Raw genomic sequence first — 14,937 nt, forward strand, 5'->3', positions numbered from 1 at the left:
CTTTTGTGAGGCTGGGCATATGCTGAAGCCACTGGAAGTGAGTTGTCTCAAGTTTACTTCGCCTTAACTCCCTGGACTGCAGCTAATGTCTTTCCTTCCTCCCTCTTTGTCCTTTCACAATCACTCTTCCTTTGAAAAAGTAATATTTATATCTGTCATCCTGATGTTTCCCTTCCTACCTGTTTTTTTATAGATAACTGCGACCACTTTTTTCATCTGTATTCAGCAGTAGTATACACATGTAATCTCTATTTTCTCATCTCATACTCTCTCCCTGTGGCTAGAATCATGCTCAGAAATAAAAGGAAATTAATGCTTGCCCTTGATTCTGTTTTTCTTCACATTGTTGTCCAATGGTTCTTTTTCCACATTTATCTAAAGGAAGACTATTCCCTTGCTATTCAGAGCTATGCCCAAGGACCAACACCAAAATCACCTGAGTGAGAAATACAGAATCGACCAGAGTGTGCATTTTCCAGAAGCTCTTCAACTAATTCATGAAAATTTGAATGCCCTGTTCTACCCTGATGTGCTTTCATATTTGTTTACCCTAGTTGCCCTTTTTGGCCTAGCCTCAATTTCTTCCCTATTATGTCCCTGAATTAATTACTACTTTATAAGCCATAGTGTTCCTAATGAACTTTTCATCAGGCAATACCTTCTTTAATTAATTTCTTCTCCATATATCACCCAACACTATTCTTTTCAATTATGTTAATTTGACCTACATGATACTATCCCATGAGGTTACCACACTATCTATGAAACTTAATTCTAGCCATACATGGCTAACCATTTTTGGTGATGCTTATCTATGGTAGATAAAACGCAAGTCTGTGTGGTAAAGTACCTCAATCCTTAACACCTCCCCAGCAGTGAGGATGACAGTAAGAGTAGGAAAATGTTACTCTAATTCTCTGACACATGGTGGTCCTGGAAGCTCAATTTATCTTCTTTCCTATTTCTAACACCCTGTTCTTCCTTCTTCTACAAAATAATTTCACTTTACTACCCTCCATTACATGCACCAACATATTTTTTAAAAATTTATTCCACGTACACTCCACCCTCCTTATTCTTACTTTCTTTTATTCATTTCCTCTTTTCTCTTTCCTGATTTGGTTCAGGTCTTAGACTATCTTAAAATAGAACTCATAACTCAGCTCCTTTAGTGGTACTCCCAATAGAATCAACTGCTGACCCTTGGTTAGAGACACAACTTATCACCATTTGACTTCTCCTTTACTTATTATACAGTTAACAGGACATTTTACTTAGCTATTAGACTATGTTAGTACCCATATTTTAAAAGAAACATTCCATCAAGTGATTTTTAAATAAAATACGGTTCTCACCTGCTCCTTTTCCATTGACTATTCTGTTTTCTTTTTCATGGGAAGGTCCAGGTAAAGGCTCTGACACTTTCTTGGGGACATGCTGCTGAGGTAATATCAAGAATGAGTTTCCATTTTAAAAATTATAATGAGTTGCATCAAGAGATTCTTATGAATCTCTTTTTATGAAAATGGGTCTCACTCTGTAAAACCAGGGATGAATGTAGTGGCATGATTACGGCTCACTACAGTCTCAACATCCTGACTTCAAGCAATATTCCTACCTCAACTTCCTGAATAGCTGGAACTACAGGTGCATATCGTCATGCCAGGCTAATGTTTTATTGTTATTTTTGTAGAGACAAAGCCTCATTATATTGCCCAGGCTGGTCTCAAACTCCTAGGCTCAAGGAAACCTTCTACTTCTGCTTCCCAAAATGTTGAGATAACCAGTGTGCAACACCATACTCAGCCCTCATCAATTCCTTTAAATAAACCTCAATGTTGCCCAGGCATGGTGGCTCACACCTGTAATCACAGCCCTTTGCCAAACCAAGGTGGGTAGATTGCTTGAGTTCAGGAATTTGAGACCAGCCTGGGCAACATAATGAGAACACATCACTACACAGAAACACAAAAAGGAGTCACGCCTGATGGTGTGTGCCGTATCCCAGCTGCTCGGGAAGCTGATGTGGGAGAATCACTTGAGCTTTAGAGGTGGGGACTGTGGTGAGCCACGATCATGCCACTGTACTCCAGCCTGGGCAACAGAACAAGACCCTGACTCCACAAAAATTTCAATTTAAAATATGAGAACAAAGTGAAATACAAACAAAAAACAAGCCTAATTGCTCAATGAAATACGAGCTTAAGCCAAGAAAGAAAGGAAACCACATGAAGTACAATAAAGTACATGGAGAGATAGATCTCTAACAGAGCATTTTAGTCTTTCATATCTCTAATAATACTAATTAATATTTATGCTGCAATTAGATTTTGTAAGTACTTCTGTGATAGAGATTATTACTATAGGACATTTAATTACTTAGATATGGTCATCTACCACTACCTGAAATAATATTATTGTGACAGAGAGAGAAACCTGGAACTTACTACTTTCCACCTAGAAAAATAATTGGTCACCAGAATTCTAAAGAGTAATTTATGGCTTGAAAAGGTATATTTCATAGAACGTGAGTGGGAGCTAATAAAAAGTATAAGAAATGTGAATCTGCAATAACAATGTTATGATTCCAGTTGAATGATACTAGAAAATACATTGTAATCCTCTTTTCTACTGATGACCTATTTCTTTTTTTTTTTTTTTTTTGAGACAGAATCTCTCTCTGTCACCCAGGCTGGATGGCAGTGGCTGGATCTCAGCTCACTGCAAGCTTTGTGTCCCAGGTTTATGCCATTCTCCTGCCTCAGCCTCCCGAGTAGCCGGGACTACAGGCGTCCGCCATCTCAACTGGCTAGTTTTTTTTGTATTTTTTAGTAGAGATGGGGTTTCACCATGTTAACCAGGATGGTCTCGATCTCCTGACCTCGTGATCCACCAGTCTCGGCCTCCCAAATTGCTGGGATTACAGGCTTAAGCCACAGCACCTGGCCTGATGACTTATTTCTAGTTTATTTCCTTTTAATGAATGGCATAGTTTCTCAATATAACACCTTAAAATTTATACATCCTTCAATATTAAAAAATAAAACGAATCTAAGCAATATTTTAAATATTTAATCGTGAGATACTTGAGGTATATGACTTGAAACATTCCATTATATAAAAATTCACTTGTTTATTTATTCAGATTAAACAACTATTAAGGCTGAATGTCTCATGCCTGTAACTCCAGCACTTTGAGAGGCTGAGGCAGGCAGAACACTTGAGCCAAACAGTTCAAGACCAGCCTGGGCAACAAGACAAAACCCAATCTCTACAAAAACTACAAAAATCAGCTGAGCACGGTGACACAGGTCTATGGTCCCAACTACTTGGATGGCTGAGGTGTGAGGATCACCTGAGCCCAGAAAATGGAGATGGGATTGAGCCAAGATCTCACCACTGCACTCCAGCCTCAGTTACAAAGTGAATCACAGTCTCAAAAAACAACAATTAAAATACTTCTTACATGGAAGACTGTATTCTAGGTACTCCAGGATACACACTAATATGTTGACTGACCTCCAGTACCTCATGGTATGCAGGAGCTTCCAATGATTCTTTAAACAACTAAATATAAAAATTTCTGAAACTCAAAATTTTAGAATGTGATATAAGGAGTTTGAGTGGTTATTTTATTTTGTAAGATGTAGTCTTGTCCTGTCACCCTGACTGGAGTGCAATCATGAGATCTTGGCTCACTGCAAATTCAGCCTCCTGGGTTCAAGTGATTCTCCCACCTCGGCCTCCTGAGCAGCTGGGAATACAAGCATGTGCCATCATGCCCAGATAATTTATGTGTTTTTTCTGCTTTTAGAGGCAAGATTTCACCATGCTGGCCAGGCTGATATCGATCTCCTGACCTCAAGTTATGCCCCACCTCGGCCTCCCACAGTGCTGGGATTACAGGCATGAACCACTGGGCCTGAGCAAGTAAATAGTTTAGATAAATGCAATGACAAAATTATGATGTTAAAGTCTTAACATATTGGTATTAAGAGTCTCTGCTTTGAGAAATGTTTATTTGCAGCAAAATACACGTTATTCAATTAGATGAAGAGTTTTATAGAAACCCTCATGGACAACTTATAAAACACACAAAAATCCCTTTACGATACAAATTTTGAAAGCATAAATTTAAATTTCTACATTTTCACAATTTATATTTTTAAGTCAGATACAGTATTTTTATGTTGTCCAGGTTTTTCTGAAACTCTTGGGCTCAAGCAATCTTCTTGCCTCAAACTCTAAAGTAGCAGGGACCACAGGTCTACACCACCACACTCAATGATTTTTCTACAATTTTTAATATTATTTTAGTCTCGCTACAGAACCAATAATATAAGAAGAGAAACAATCCCTCCTAAAAACTGTGTGATACCAAAATTATAAGTTTCCAAGGGGGAAAAAAAAATCTATAGACTATGTGCTCAACGTTTGGCAACTAAAAGGTACTGGTGGATTCCATGATTACTGCAAATAATTTGATCCCATGAAGATTTATACAAGCATATATATGATAGTTACCCTCGTATGATTTAAAAGTCAAAGTGTTAGTATTTATCCAAATAAACCTTAACCAAATTTCATGTTTCGTCTATTGGAGAAAGCATTTCCTAATGTGATTCTCCTGTCACTACTTATTTTCCAGTTCGTTTTTTTCAGCTCACACCCTGTCACAGTACTTACCAATCTTTGTTAGTTACCAAAGTTAAACAAAGTTTTTGAATCAACTAGCCCCATGTATGATTTTCTCTGACCAACTTTCCATTACCATCATAAAACTATGATAGGTATACCACTGCTAAGTTTTAAAAGTAAATACTATGCAAAACTAGATTCAGAGTGAGAAAATTAATTTTACAAGAGACCACTTTATCTTAGTAGCAACACTCAAGTCTTTGTCATCTGATGTAGGCAATGAACCCACACACAGTTCATGGAAAATTCTGGAAAGCAAAAATATACAATAAAAATGAGCAAGTTGGCCGGGCGCGGTGGCTCAAGCCTGTAATCCCAGCACTTTGGGAGGCCGAGACGGGTGGATCACTAGGTCAGGAGATCGAGACCATCCTGGCGAACACGGTGAAACCCCGTCTCTACTAAAAAATACAAAAAACTAGCCGGGCGAGGCGGCGGGCGCCTGTAGTCCCAGCTACTCGGGAGGCTGAGGCAGGAGAATGGCGTAAACCCGGGGGGCGTAGCTTGCAGTGAGCTGAGATCCTGCCACTGCACTCCAGCCCAGGCGACAGAGCGACTCCGTCTCAAAAAAAAAAAAAAAAATGAGCAAGTTGATTTGTTTACATTTTTTTTTAACTGCCAGTTTATATCCAGCTTTCCCCTCAAAAAAGGAAAACATAATCTGGGGAAAGGTCAGTGACCTATATATTAAATAATGATTCTTGATATAATTAAAATATGTCCTCTGCTGTAAAAGATTTTAGTTACCTACTTCTGCCTCCACCTGTCTAAATCTATAAAATATTCAATGAAAACTGACCTTGAGCTCTACAACAAATAGTGACAGTAATTTACCCTCACAAATTATCTGTCCTGAAGCTGAACTTTAAATTCAATTAATGGATGACATAAATTTTGTTACATAATCTGGAAGAAAACCGATGACCTAAAACAAGGTAGAGAGATCCACTGTCTCTTGTCCATGATCTATCTCTGGTTAAAAGACTAATCTGCTTTACTTCAAAATGTCAATCTTGATTCCTCAGCATGGAAAAAACTTAGGAAGGTCCTATTGCTTTCCTTTTCCCTAAATCAGTAGAGGGAAACCCCTGCAATTTTGAAATGTATGAAAGCTAAATGCCCAAAAGTCAAAAAACAAAGGTGTATATTCTTATTGAGAATACTTTTCCCAGAAAGATTAAAATTCTAACAATTATAAAATCCCATTGTTTTTACTCTATAGGTCCTTACCTTATTCAGGTCCATATAAACTAGCAAGCCCTTAAAAATTTTCATAGGCACTCAGGTACACAAGGACAGAGACTGCTGAAAAAAATAGAGTCCTGGTAGTTGTGCCTCTATTTCTCTAACTACTATCTAAATATCTTTCTTCCTTCCTATGGGCTCCCAAGTCCAGATTCCACTTCTGCAAGGCTCCACAGAAGTCTCCAACCTCCAAATCTTCAGTCTATGAATGCACAGATCCCTGAAAGGATGGCCTCAAATGACCAAGTGTAGGAGCCCGCTACTTCCCTGCTCCTGAAAAACAAGCTAACTGGACTCTCCATCTCCTGCCCCCAGCATAGACATACTACCAACTACCCAACTGAACTCCATGACTGATTTCAAGCCAATCATGCCCCTGACCTAGGCTACATCAACAAGGGAAGGACATCAGTGAATTGGGAAAAGAGGCAGAGGTGAGGAGACCACTTGTCCTGGGCCACAGATCTATGTAGTTCAGCAATCTCCAGCCCCTTAGTATTCCAGGGGCTCTAAGCCATGCTCTGTAAGTCAGGATGGAAGTAGATGATATCACATTTCTCTCTGCTATAGACACTACTCCCAGTGTCTCAAAATGTTTTAGCATCTTTCAGTAAAAATCTTCATTTGTCAGTCCTTGATAAGAAAAAAAAAGCAGCAAATTTTTTTACAGCTCCCTTGAACCTTCTATTTTAATGTGCCTTTGTAGATAATTCCCAACATCTTGTGTGTCCATCATCTTTATAATTTATCGATTGATAATTGTTTCTCTTCAAACTTGGCCTTCCCCTGCTTATTCCATTCTTACCCACTTTCCTTGGGTTCACTAGTTAATTCTACACACATTTTAGACATTGGGTGCATGAGACTCACTCCCGTTTGTATTACTAAAACACAAGTCAATAGGATATAAAAAGAAGGAAAAGTATTGGGCTTTAAAATGAGCACAAATCTCATTTCTGCCAATTCCTATATCTAAGAAAAAAATCCTTATCTTTTTGAGACTCAAGTTCTCTATGTAAAGAATCACTTGACCAGAATGTTCAACCACATGTGACAATACTAGAAGGTATTTTAATTCATTCTAAGATTCCTTAAAATTCTGTGATTCTATGTGCTTTGGATTCTGGGAATACAAAGCCAGCAGAATTTGAAAAAAGAATAGAAATAAAGAAACACCAAAAAAAAGCAGAGAAGAACGTTTTAAAAAATCAAGACAAGACTATAGAAAATTCATGGATAAAGAAACAAGACTACAAAAAGTATTATGGAAGTAAGCAGAAATACTAGCCTAAATGAAAAACAAAATTGGGAAATCAAATAATTTCTAAGACTTGCCTAAACTTGCTTTTGTAAAACTTACTGTCCCATGGCGAAAGCTAAGTAAGATCTGTCCTCAAGGCTTTGATGGCAAAAAGAAGATACTGGTTACCACTGAAATTGTCAAATTTATTACGACAGACTCTTGGACTAACCACATTCTAATGATAACATTAAATGAGTGTTGAAGGTATTTAAACTCTCATTAATTTAGACATTAATTAAATTAATGAATCTAATTAATCTGATTCAGACCTATACCATGATCCAAGTGCTGCACAGATGTCTATCAATTTATGCTGAGCAGCAAGGGAAGGGACTTGGAAGGCAGGCAGGCTGACAATCAACGTGGGTCAGCTACCTTGTTAAGAGTAGGATCAAAAGCCTATTAATCCACTGCTCAAATCCATAGTTGTTTATTTAATAAATGGTAGGTCATAGGAACACAGATGTTGTGATGGCCTTATGAGATGATAAATGCATAGGACATAATAGGATGTCGAGCCCAGAATGCAACACTCAACAGATGTTAGTTTCTTGCATCTATATTTACTTGGTTAACATAATTTTTTAAATCTATAAAATCCTACCTGACTCCAGATTAATCAGAACTTCCAAAATCTATTAAAGAAAAAGGCAAAATGCATTTTAAATTAATAATAAATGTATAGATTATTAAAAGCATAAGAATGCACAGAGATGCATGCCTGTAATCCAAACTACTCAGGAGGCTGAGGCAGGAGGATCACTTGAGGAACCCAGAACTTTGATACCAGCTTGGGAAACAAAGCAAGACTCTACCTTAATAAAAAAACTTGTGCACACCTGTGTGTATGCTTTAGATCCAGTTTTTGTTGTTGTTATTGTTGTTTTTGTTTTGTTTTGTTTTTTATGCATAAGACTGATGCTTTGTTACAAAGAATTCCTTTGTGAGCATGCCTGGGACGTTATTAGAATTAACATTGATTATACTTATTGGTAGGTAATTAATGCAACAAGAACTTTGCATTATTAAATACAAAGAATAATAAAAATATTAAACTTTGGTATCTTCAAGTGAACTGAAGTATACAAATCATCCTAGCCAAACCCTATGAGATTGAGTAAAAATTTTATTGTTAGCAGAACAGGTGTGAAGAGTCAACAGTGTCAAAGAGCATGATTTCTGGAACAAAATATGAGGGGCAGTTAAAACAGAGGATACAGTAGTATCCCTTATCCACTATATGTGCAGAAAGACATACTTGATATGGTTTTCTCTGCTGTCACACCACAATAACAATCATCAACAAAGAAGGCTTCTGTGGCCAAATGTGTGGAGAGTTTTTCCCCACCAACAAGCAAGCAATCATGTCTGCTGATGACACAATTCAATTCTCCACTCTATCTGCAGATAACATCAGATTTAATTTAATTTAGAAATTAAACTTTATCCTAGATATGTATGTATAGGAAAAAACAGTTTATAATTCAGTACTATTCGTGGTTCCATGCATCCAATGGGGGTCTTGGAATGTATTTCCCATGGTTAAGGGGGAACTACTGCACTTATATTTTAATAAGACAACATAGCCTCTCTAGCTCTTCAGTTCAAACTGTTCAGTTTAGGAGAAAACACACTTTCACCAGAAGCCTGCAAAACATAGGAAGCAGATCAGAAACAAGAATCCTTGCAAAGACTTTCCAGCCGCCAGTGGAAAAGAGCTCCAAAGAGATCAATGTGTTACTCTGGCTACTACTCTTTGGGGAAGGTGCTGGGTGGTTTACTTAGTGGTAGCTATTTGCTCTGCCCTCCATACAACAAGGCCCAAATTCACCTGCCATTTTACCTCCCACAGAAAAACCACTGAAAATATCACTCTTTTAAGAGCTTATCCACTATGAACCACAACTCACATTCAGAAAGTAGCTTAAGAAACACTGGGGAGGTGTGACAGGCTGCCAGGCAATACTATATGATGCGAAAAATATATAGAAAGAAAGCTATATCAAAGCCCTTTTACTACCAGAAAGTTCCAATGCTTGCCCTTCTCCCTAGTAAGGGAAATAATTCTTTTTCACCTTACATAAAGCAAAACTCTCTTGCCATCCCTCATGACAGAATCTAGTTGTAGGTGAGTCATATCAATATAATAGACTGTTGTCAAACTTATCACGCAAAGGAAGAGGATCAGTGAGGAACCTATCTATATACCTATAGCATTCACCATCTGCTCTTATTTCTAACCGAAGGTAAGTAAGAAAGACTTTGTGATTCCAGTTTTATAAAATACAATCCCTTGAACTTGTTCCCTTTCATTGCTAGAGAGTCTGTCATAACCCATATCACGGAACAAGAAGCCCCAGTTTGGGCTGTGTGGTACTACACAGTGTCCTTTTCCTCAATCCTTTCCATTATGTGGCAAATACCTATACAATCATGTTTTCTAAGTATGTAAAGCATACATCAACAGCATATATCATTCTTTACAATGATAAAGAAGCAAAAGAAAAACAAAAGGAAAAAGAACATCTCAAATGACTACATTCAATTATGGTGGAGCTCTTTTTATATATAACTATTCTAAAAGATATCCACTGTATTATTCCAAGTATATGACTCTTCTGAAAAAAGTAAAATTAAGAAGACAGAGTAAAGATCAATGGTTGCCAGGTGCTGCCAGGTAGAAAGTGAGAGGTGAACACGCATATTTTAGAGAATTTTTAGGGTAGTGAAACTGTTCTGTCAGTAACATTACAATAATAGATACATATCATTATACATTTGTCCAAATTCACAGAATGTACAGCATCAAGAGTGAAGCCTGATGTAAACTATAAATTTTAAGTGATTATAATGTGTTGATGTAGGTTCATCAGTTGTGCCAAATGTACCACTCTGGTGGAAAATACTAATAATGGGGTAGGCTATGCATTTGTGGGAGGCATGGAACATATGAGAAATCTCTGTACCTTCCTCTCAATTTTGCTGTGAACCTAAAACTGCTCTAAGAACTAAAGTTATTGATTTAACAAACATATTCACAGCTGGGCACGGTGGCTCATGCCTATAATCTCGGCACTTTGGGAGGGATTAGAGTCCCTCACCCCACATTATTCATGGGTCAACTGTGATTATTTGTTTACTGAATATAAACCATTTATTATAAAAATGAAATAGAAGATCCATTTGTATAAAAAGTTCAATTTGTTGTAATGTGACTATAGAGGAAACATACAACAGACTAACTTAAAAATCTTTTTTCTTATTTTTGTGAAAATATATGGTTTTAGCAATTATATTTAAATAAATGAATTTTCTCAGACAATAATGTTTGAGATTATTAATTAGCTACAACTACCTTCTTAAATAAATCTGAATTTCAAACTAAAGAAGTTAAATTTTAAAAAATTAATTTACTTTTGTATATACATATATACACATGCAATTGATACATATTTTTTAACTAGCCTTTTTTGATTAACCAGGTCTCTTATACAGACCTTGTGTCTTCTGTTCAGTTTTTCAATTCATACAAAACAGCATCCAGGCCATCACCAATCATTCTATGCGACAAATGCTCCTTCTAACAACCCCACAATATTGCCTCTTACCACAAGATCTCCCTTCAGCTTAATCTCTCCCATTCTAGGTTCCCATGCTGCCCCTAATCCCACTTGAAGCAGTCCTGAGAAAAGTCGCCAAATCTCTCTCCGTATTGCCCCCCAAAATTTTTGCCACCCCAGCAATTCAACACTATTTTGTTTTATTTTTCTTATCAATATAAGAAGGCAGAAATGTCAGGCATCTGAGCCCAAGCTAAGCTATTGCATCCCCTGTGACTTGCGCATATATGCCTGTGACTTGCACGTCCGCATCCCTTGTGACTTACAGGTATACTCCCAGATGGCCTGAAGTAACTGAAGAATCACAAAAGAAGTGAAAATGCTCTGCCCCACCTTAACTGATGACATTCCACCACAAAAGAAGTGAAAATGGCCAGTCCTTGCCTTAAGGGATGACATTATCTTGTGCCTTGCTCATCTTGGCTCAAAAAGCTCCCCAACTGAGCACCTCGTGACTCCCACTCCTGCCCACCAGAGAAGAACTTCCCTTTGTCTGGAATTTTCCTTTACCTACCCAATTCCTATAAAACGGCCCCACAGTTATCTCCCTTCGCTGACTCTCTTTTCGAATTCAGCTTGCCTGCATCCAGGTGATTAAAAAGTTTTATTGCTCACACAAAGCCTGTTTGGTGGTCTCTTCACAGGGACGTGCATGGCACAGTATATGCTTAACTTTGTAAATTACATCACTCAAATTCTCCATCTGCTCCAGCCAGAGAATTGTGAGGGATGGAAAACAGCTGAGGGCCCGTTTGGCTCCACAGCTCGTAGAGTGCATGGCACCCTCCAAGGTCCAGTCCCAGGGGCTGCAGGGAAGCCGGGCCTGGGGACCCCCTCCTACCCTGGGACTGAGCCCCTGCTACCTGTGCTGCTTGTCTTGGTCTCCACTCCAGCACACCAGGCAGCGCTCCACTTCCCCGGCATCACACTTGACAGCCGCCCTCTGGATCTTCTGCAGTTCGGCGTCCCAGATTCGGTACCTGGAACCCGTGTAGATGTGGCCTATGGAGCTCAGGACCGTCTGGCCTCTGCGGCTCCCGAAGCCAAACGACTTCATGGTGGTGAGCTCTTCTCAGACCCCCAACCACCGGCTCTTAAGTGGGGGCAGTTCCCTGTCACATTTTCACCACCTGTCACATTTTCACCACCACCACCCCCCCTCGATCCCCACCAACCCAGCTCCAAATCCCCTATCCAACCACAAGTACTTGATCCAACCCCAAATCCGTGATCCAAGCTCCAATCTGCGAATGCAATTCTGTGATCTACTCCAAAATCCACGATCCAGCCTGGTCCACCACATCCTTCAGCAGTGACACTCACAGCCTCCAACCTTTCAGACCAAGTGAGCCTAGCAAAGCCAAAGAGCACGTGTCTGCACCACTTCTGGAAGTCGCTTGCAGGCTGAGCATGCCAGCAGGTGGAGCGCTGCCTAGCATGCAAGAGTAGAGATGTGGATGCCATGGACAAGCAGCACAGGCAGTGGAGGCTCAACCCCGGGGTGGGAGGGGGTCCCCAGGCCCGGCTTCTGTGCCACCCCTTGGACTGGAGCTTGGAGTGCACTGTGCACTCTCCGAGCAGCAGAGCAAAAAGGACCTTCAGCTGTTTTCCATCACTCATAATTCTCTGGCTGGAGCAGGTGAAGTTGAGTGATTTAACTTACAAAGTTAAGCATCTAGGGTGTTTTATTTTTAACGAACACCTTTAAAACATGGTTTATATACATTATAGGAGGTGCCTAATGAGAAAACTCATTCCCCTATCAAAAATAGCATGAGTTATTTTCAGTAGGCGAAACGTTCTCAGAGAAAACTGACCGTTTTACATCCGTATCCACCTGCGTAGGTAGGTTCTTTACTTGGAATTGGGAGGTGGGTTCTGTGTTCTTGAATGGGAAGGCACATTTTTCTCAAAATGTGAGTTCTTCCTGTATTTATCAATTTTACATAGACCGAATGAAATTATCAAGGTTTTAACATTTTTCTGTGACACCTGCTGTCTTTCACTATTGTGATGGCATTTAAAAAAATCTCATAATGGAGTGAAAAACACTTGCTCCTCTAGATAGCAACATGTGCTATTAATGTCTACAATTAATCATTTACTGACAGCTGAAAAGACAAATGCATGGAGCAGAGTAGGAAACCCAGAAACCCTGAAATTATGTAAGGCTAGAAGTAAGGATTGATGAAGTAGGAAAGGATGAGTTATTAATGAAAAAAAGGCTGATATTTGAAGAAAATTAATGAAATTTTATGTCACAAACATGAGTTCCTGATGGAATACAGGTTGAAATTTTTACATATGCAAGTGAGTAAGGTACCAGAGGAAACACAAATTCTTATTTTGCAGGTATATTTTATGTTGACAAAGGCCTTCTTAAGAATGACCTCATAAGCAGACATACTGAAGGTTGATTTAGCAAACTAAAAATTAAAACTGCCTGTGTTTCAGGAAGAAACATAACAAAATAAAACAGATTATTTGAAAAATATTAACTATATTATATATATATATATATTCAGATGAAAAGTATGTTTTCATTTTATAGGGAATTCATTATATTCTTTTTTTTTTTTTTGAATCAGAATCTTATTTCTTTGCCCAGGCTGGTGTCCAGTGGCACAGTCTTGGCTCCCTGCAACCTCTGTCTCCCAGGTTCAAGCAATTCTCCTTCCTCAGCCTCCCAAGTAGCTGGGATTACAGGAAGGTGCCAGCATGCTCAGCTAATTTTTGCATCTTTAGTAGAGAGGGGGTTTCAGCATGTTGGCCAGGCTGGTCTCAAACTCCTTACCTCAAGTGATCTGCCTGACTTGGCATTCCAAAGTGCTGGGATTACAGATGTGAGCCACCATGCCTGGCCTATATTGTTTACTATATATCAGATGATATATATTGCTGATACATATACCATATATATTACAGATATAATGTTATGTAAGTTATATATACACATTAGATGAAAAGTAATATGTACATATACACATTAGATGAAAAGTACATTTTCATTTTACAGGAAATTCTTTCAAATCAAACCTTCAAAAATTCTAAAATAGATCACGGACAAGAGAGAGTGGATCTCTCTACCTTGGTTTAGGTGATCGGTTTTTTTTCCAGATTAGGTAACAAAATTTATGTCATCCATTAATTGAATTTTAAATTCAGCTTGAAGACAGATAATTTGTGAGGGTAAATTATTGTCAGGCTCTGCCAATATATTGACTGTCACTCTTTGTTATAGAACTCAAAGTCAGTTTTCATTGAATATTTTACAGATTTAGAGAGCTGGAGGCAGATATAGGTAACTAAAAACTTTTACAGCAGAAGACGTATTTTAATTATATCAAGAATCATTATTTAGTAAATCAATCACCGACCTTTCCCCAGATTATGTTTTCCTTTTTTGAGGGGAAAGCTGTATATAAACTGGCAGTTAAAAAAGTTGTAAAGAAATCAGCTTGCTCATTTGCATTGTACATTTTTGCTTTCAAGCATTTTCCATGAACTGTGTGTGGATTCATTGCCTACATCGGATGACAAAGACTTGAGTGTTGCTACTAAGGTAACGTGGTCTCTTGTAAAATTAATTTTCTCACTCTGAATCTAGTTTTGCATAGTATTTACTTTTAAAACTTAGCAGTGGTATACCTATCATAGTTTTATGGCGGTAATGGAAAGTTGGTCAGGGAAAAACATACATATGGCTAGTTGATTCAAAAAAATTGTTTAACTTTGATAACTAACAAAGATTGATAGGTACTGTGACAGGGTGTGAGCAGAAAAAAAATGAACAGGAAAATAAATAGTGACAGGAAAATCAGATTAGGAAATGCTTTCTCCAATAGACGAAACATGAAATTTGGTTAAGGTTTATTTGGATAAATACTAACACTTTGACTTTTAAATCATATAAGGGTTACTATCATATTTATGCTTGTATAAATCTTCAGGGGATCAAATTATGTGCAGTAATCAAGGAATCCCCCGGTCCCTTTTAGTTGTAAAAACGTTGAGCACAAAGCCTATAGCTTTTTTTTTTTTTTTTCCTGGAAACTTATAATTTTGGTATTG

The 14,937-nt window shown here is 38.2% G+C and overlaps 1 protein-coding gene across 1 annotated transcript; it reads right to left on the bottom strand.

Moving 5' to 3' along the window:
• Window positions 1–1,373: 1,373 nt before the first annotated feature.
• Window positions 1,374–11,923, bottom strand: LOC105466280 (putative ankyrin repeat domain-containing protein 20A5). Its single transcript, XM_011715287.1, has 2 exons — window positions 11,730–11,923; window positions 1,374–1,440 (listed from the first exon to the last, which is right to left on the bottom strand). The coding sequence occupies exons 1-2, from the start codon at window positions 11,921–11,923 to the stop codon at window positions 1,374–1,376; spliced, it is 261 nt and encodes an 86-aa protein (XP_011713589.1).
• Between the last annotated feature and the right edge of the window lie 3,014 nt (window positions 11,924–14,937).

Source organism: Macaca nemestrina, chromosome 15 (genome assembly GCF_043159975.1).
Source record: "Macaca nemestrina isolate mMacNem1 chromosome 15, mMacNem.hap1, whole genome shotgun sequence".
Lineage (NCBI taxonomy): Eukaryota > Metazoa > Chordata > Mammalia > Primates > Cercopithecidae > Macaca > Macaca nemestrina.

Excerpts from the sequence above, each read along its gene's own strand:
- LOC105466280 (XM_011715287.1), bottom strand. The coding sequence starts at position 11,923 with ATGAAGTCGTTTGGCTTCGGGAGCCGCAGAGGCCAGACGGTCCTGAGC. Across the intron at positions 1,441-11,729 it reads GACCAAGACAAGCAGCACAG|CAGCATGTCCCCAAGAAAGT; the intron begins GTAGCAGGGGCT and ends ATATTACCTCAG.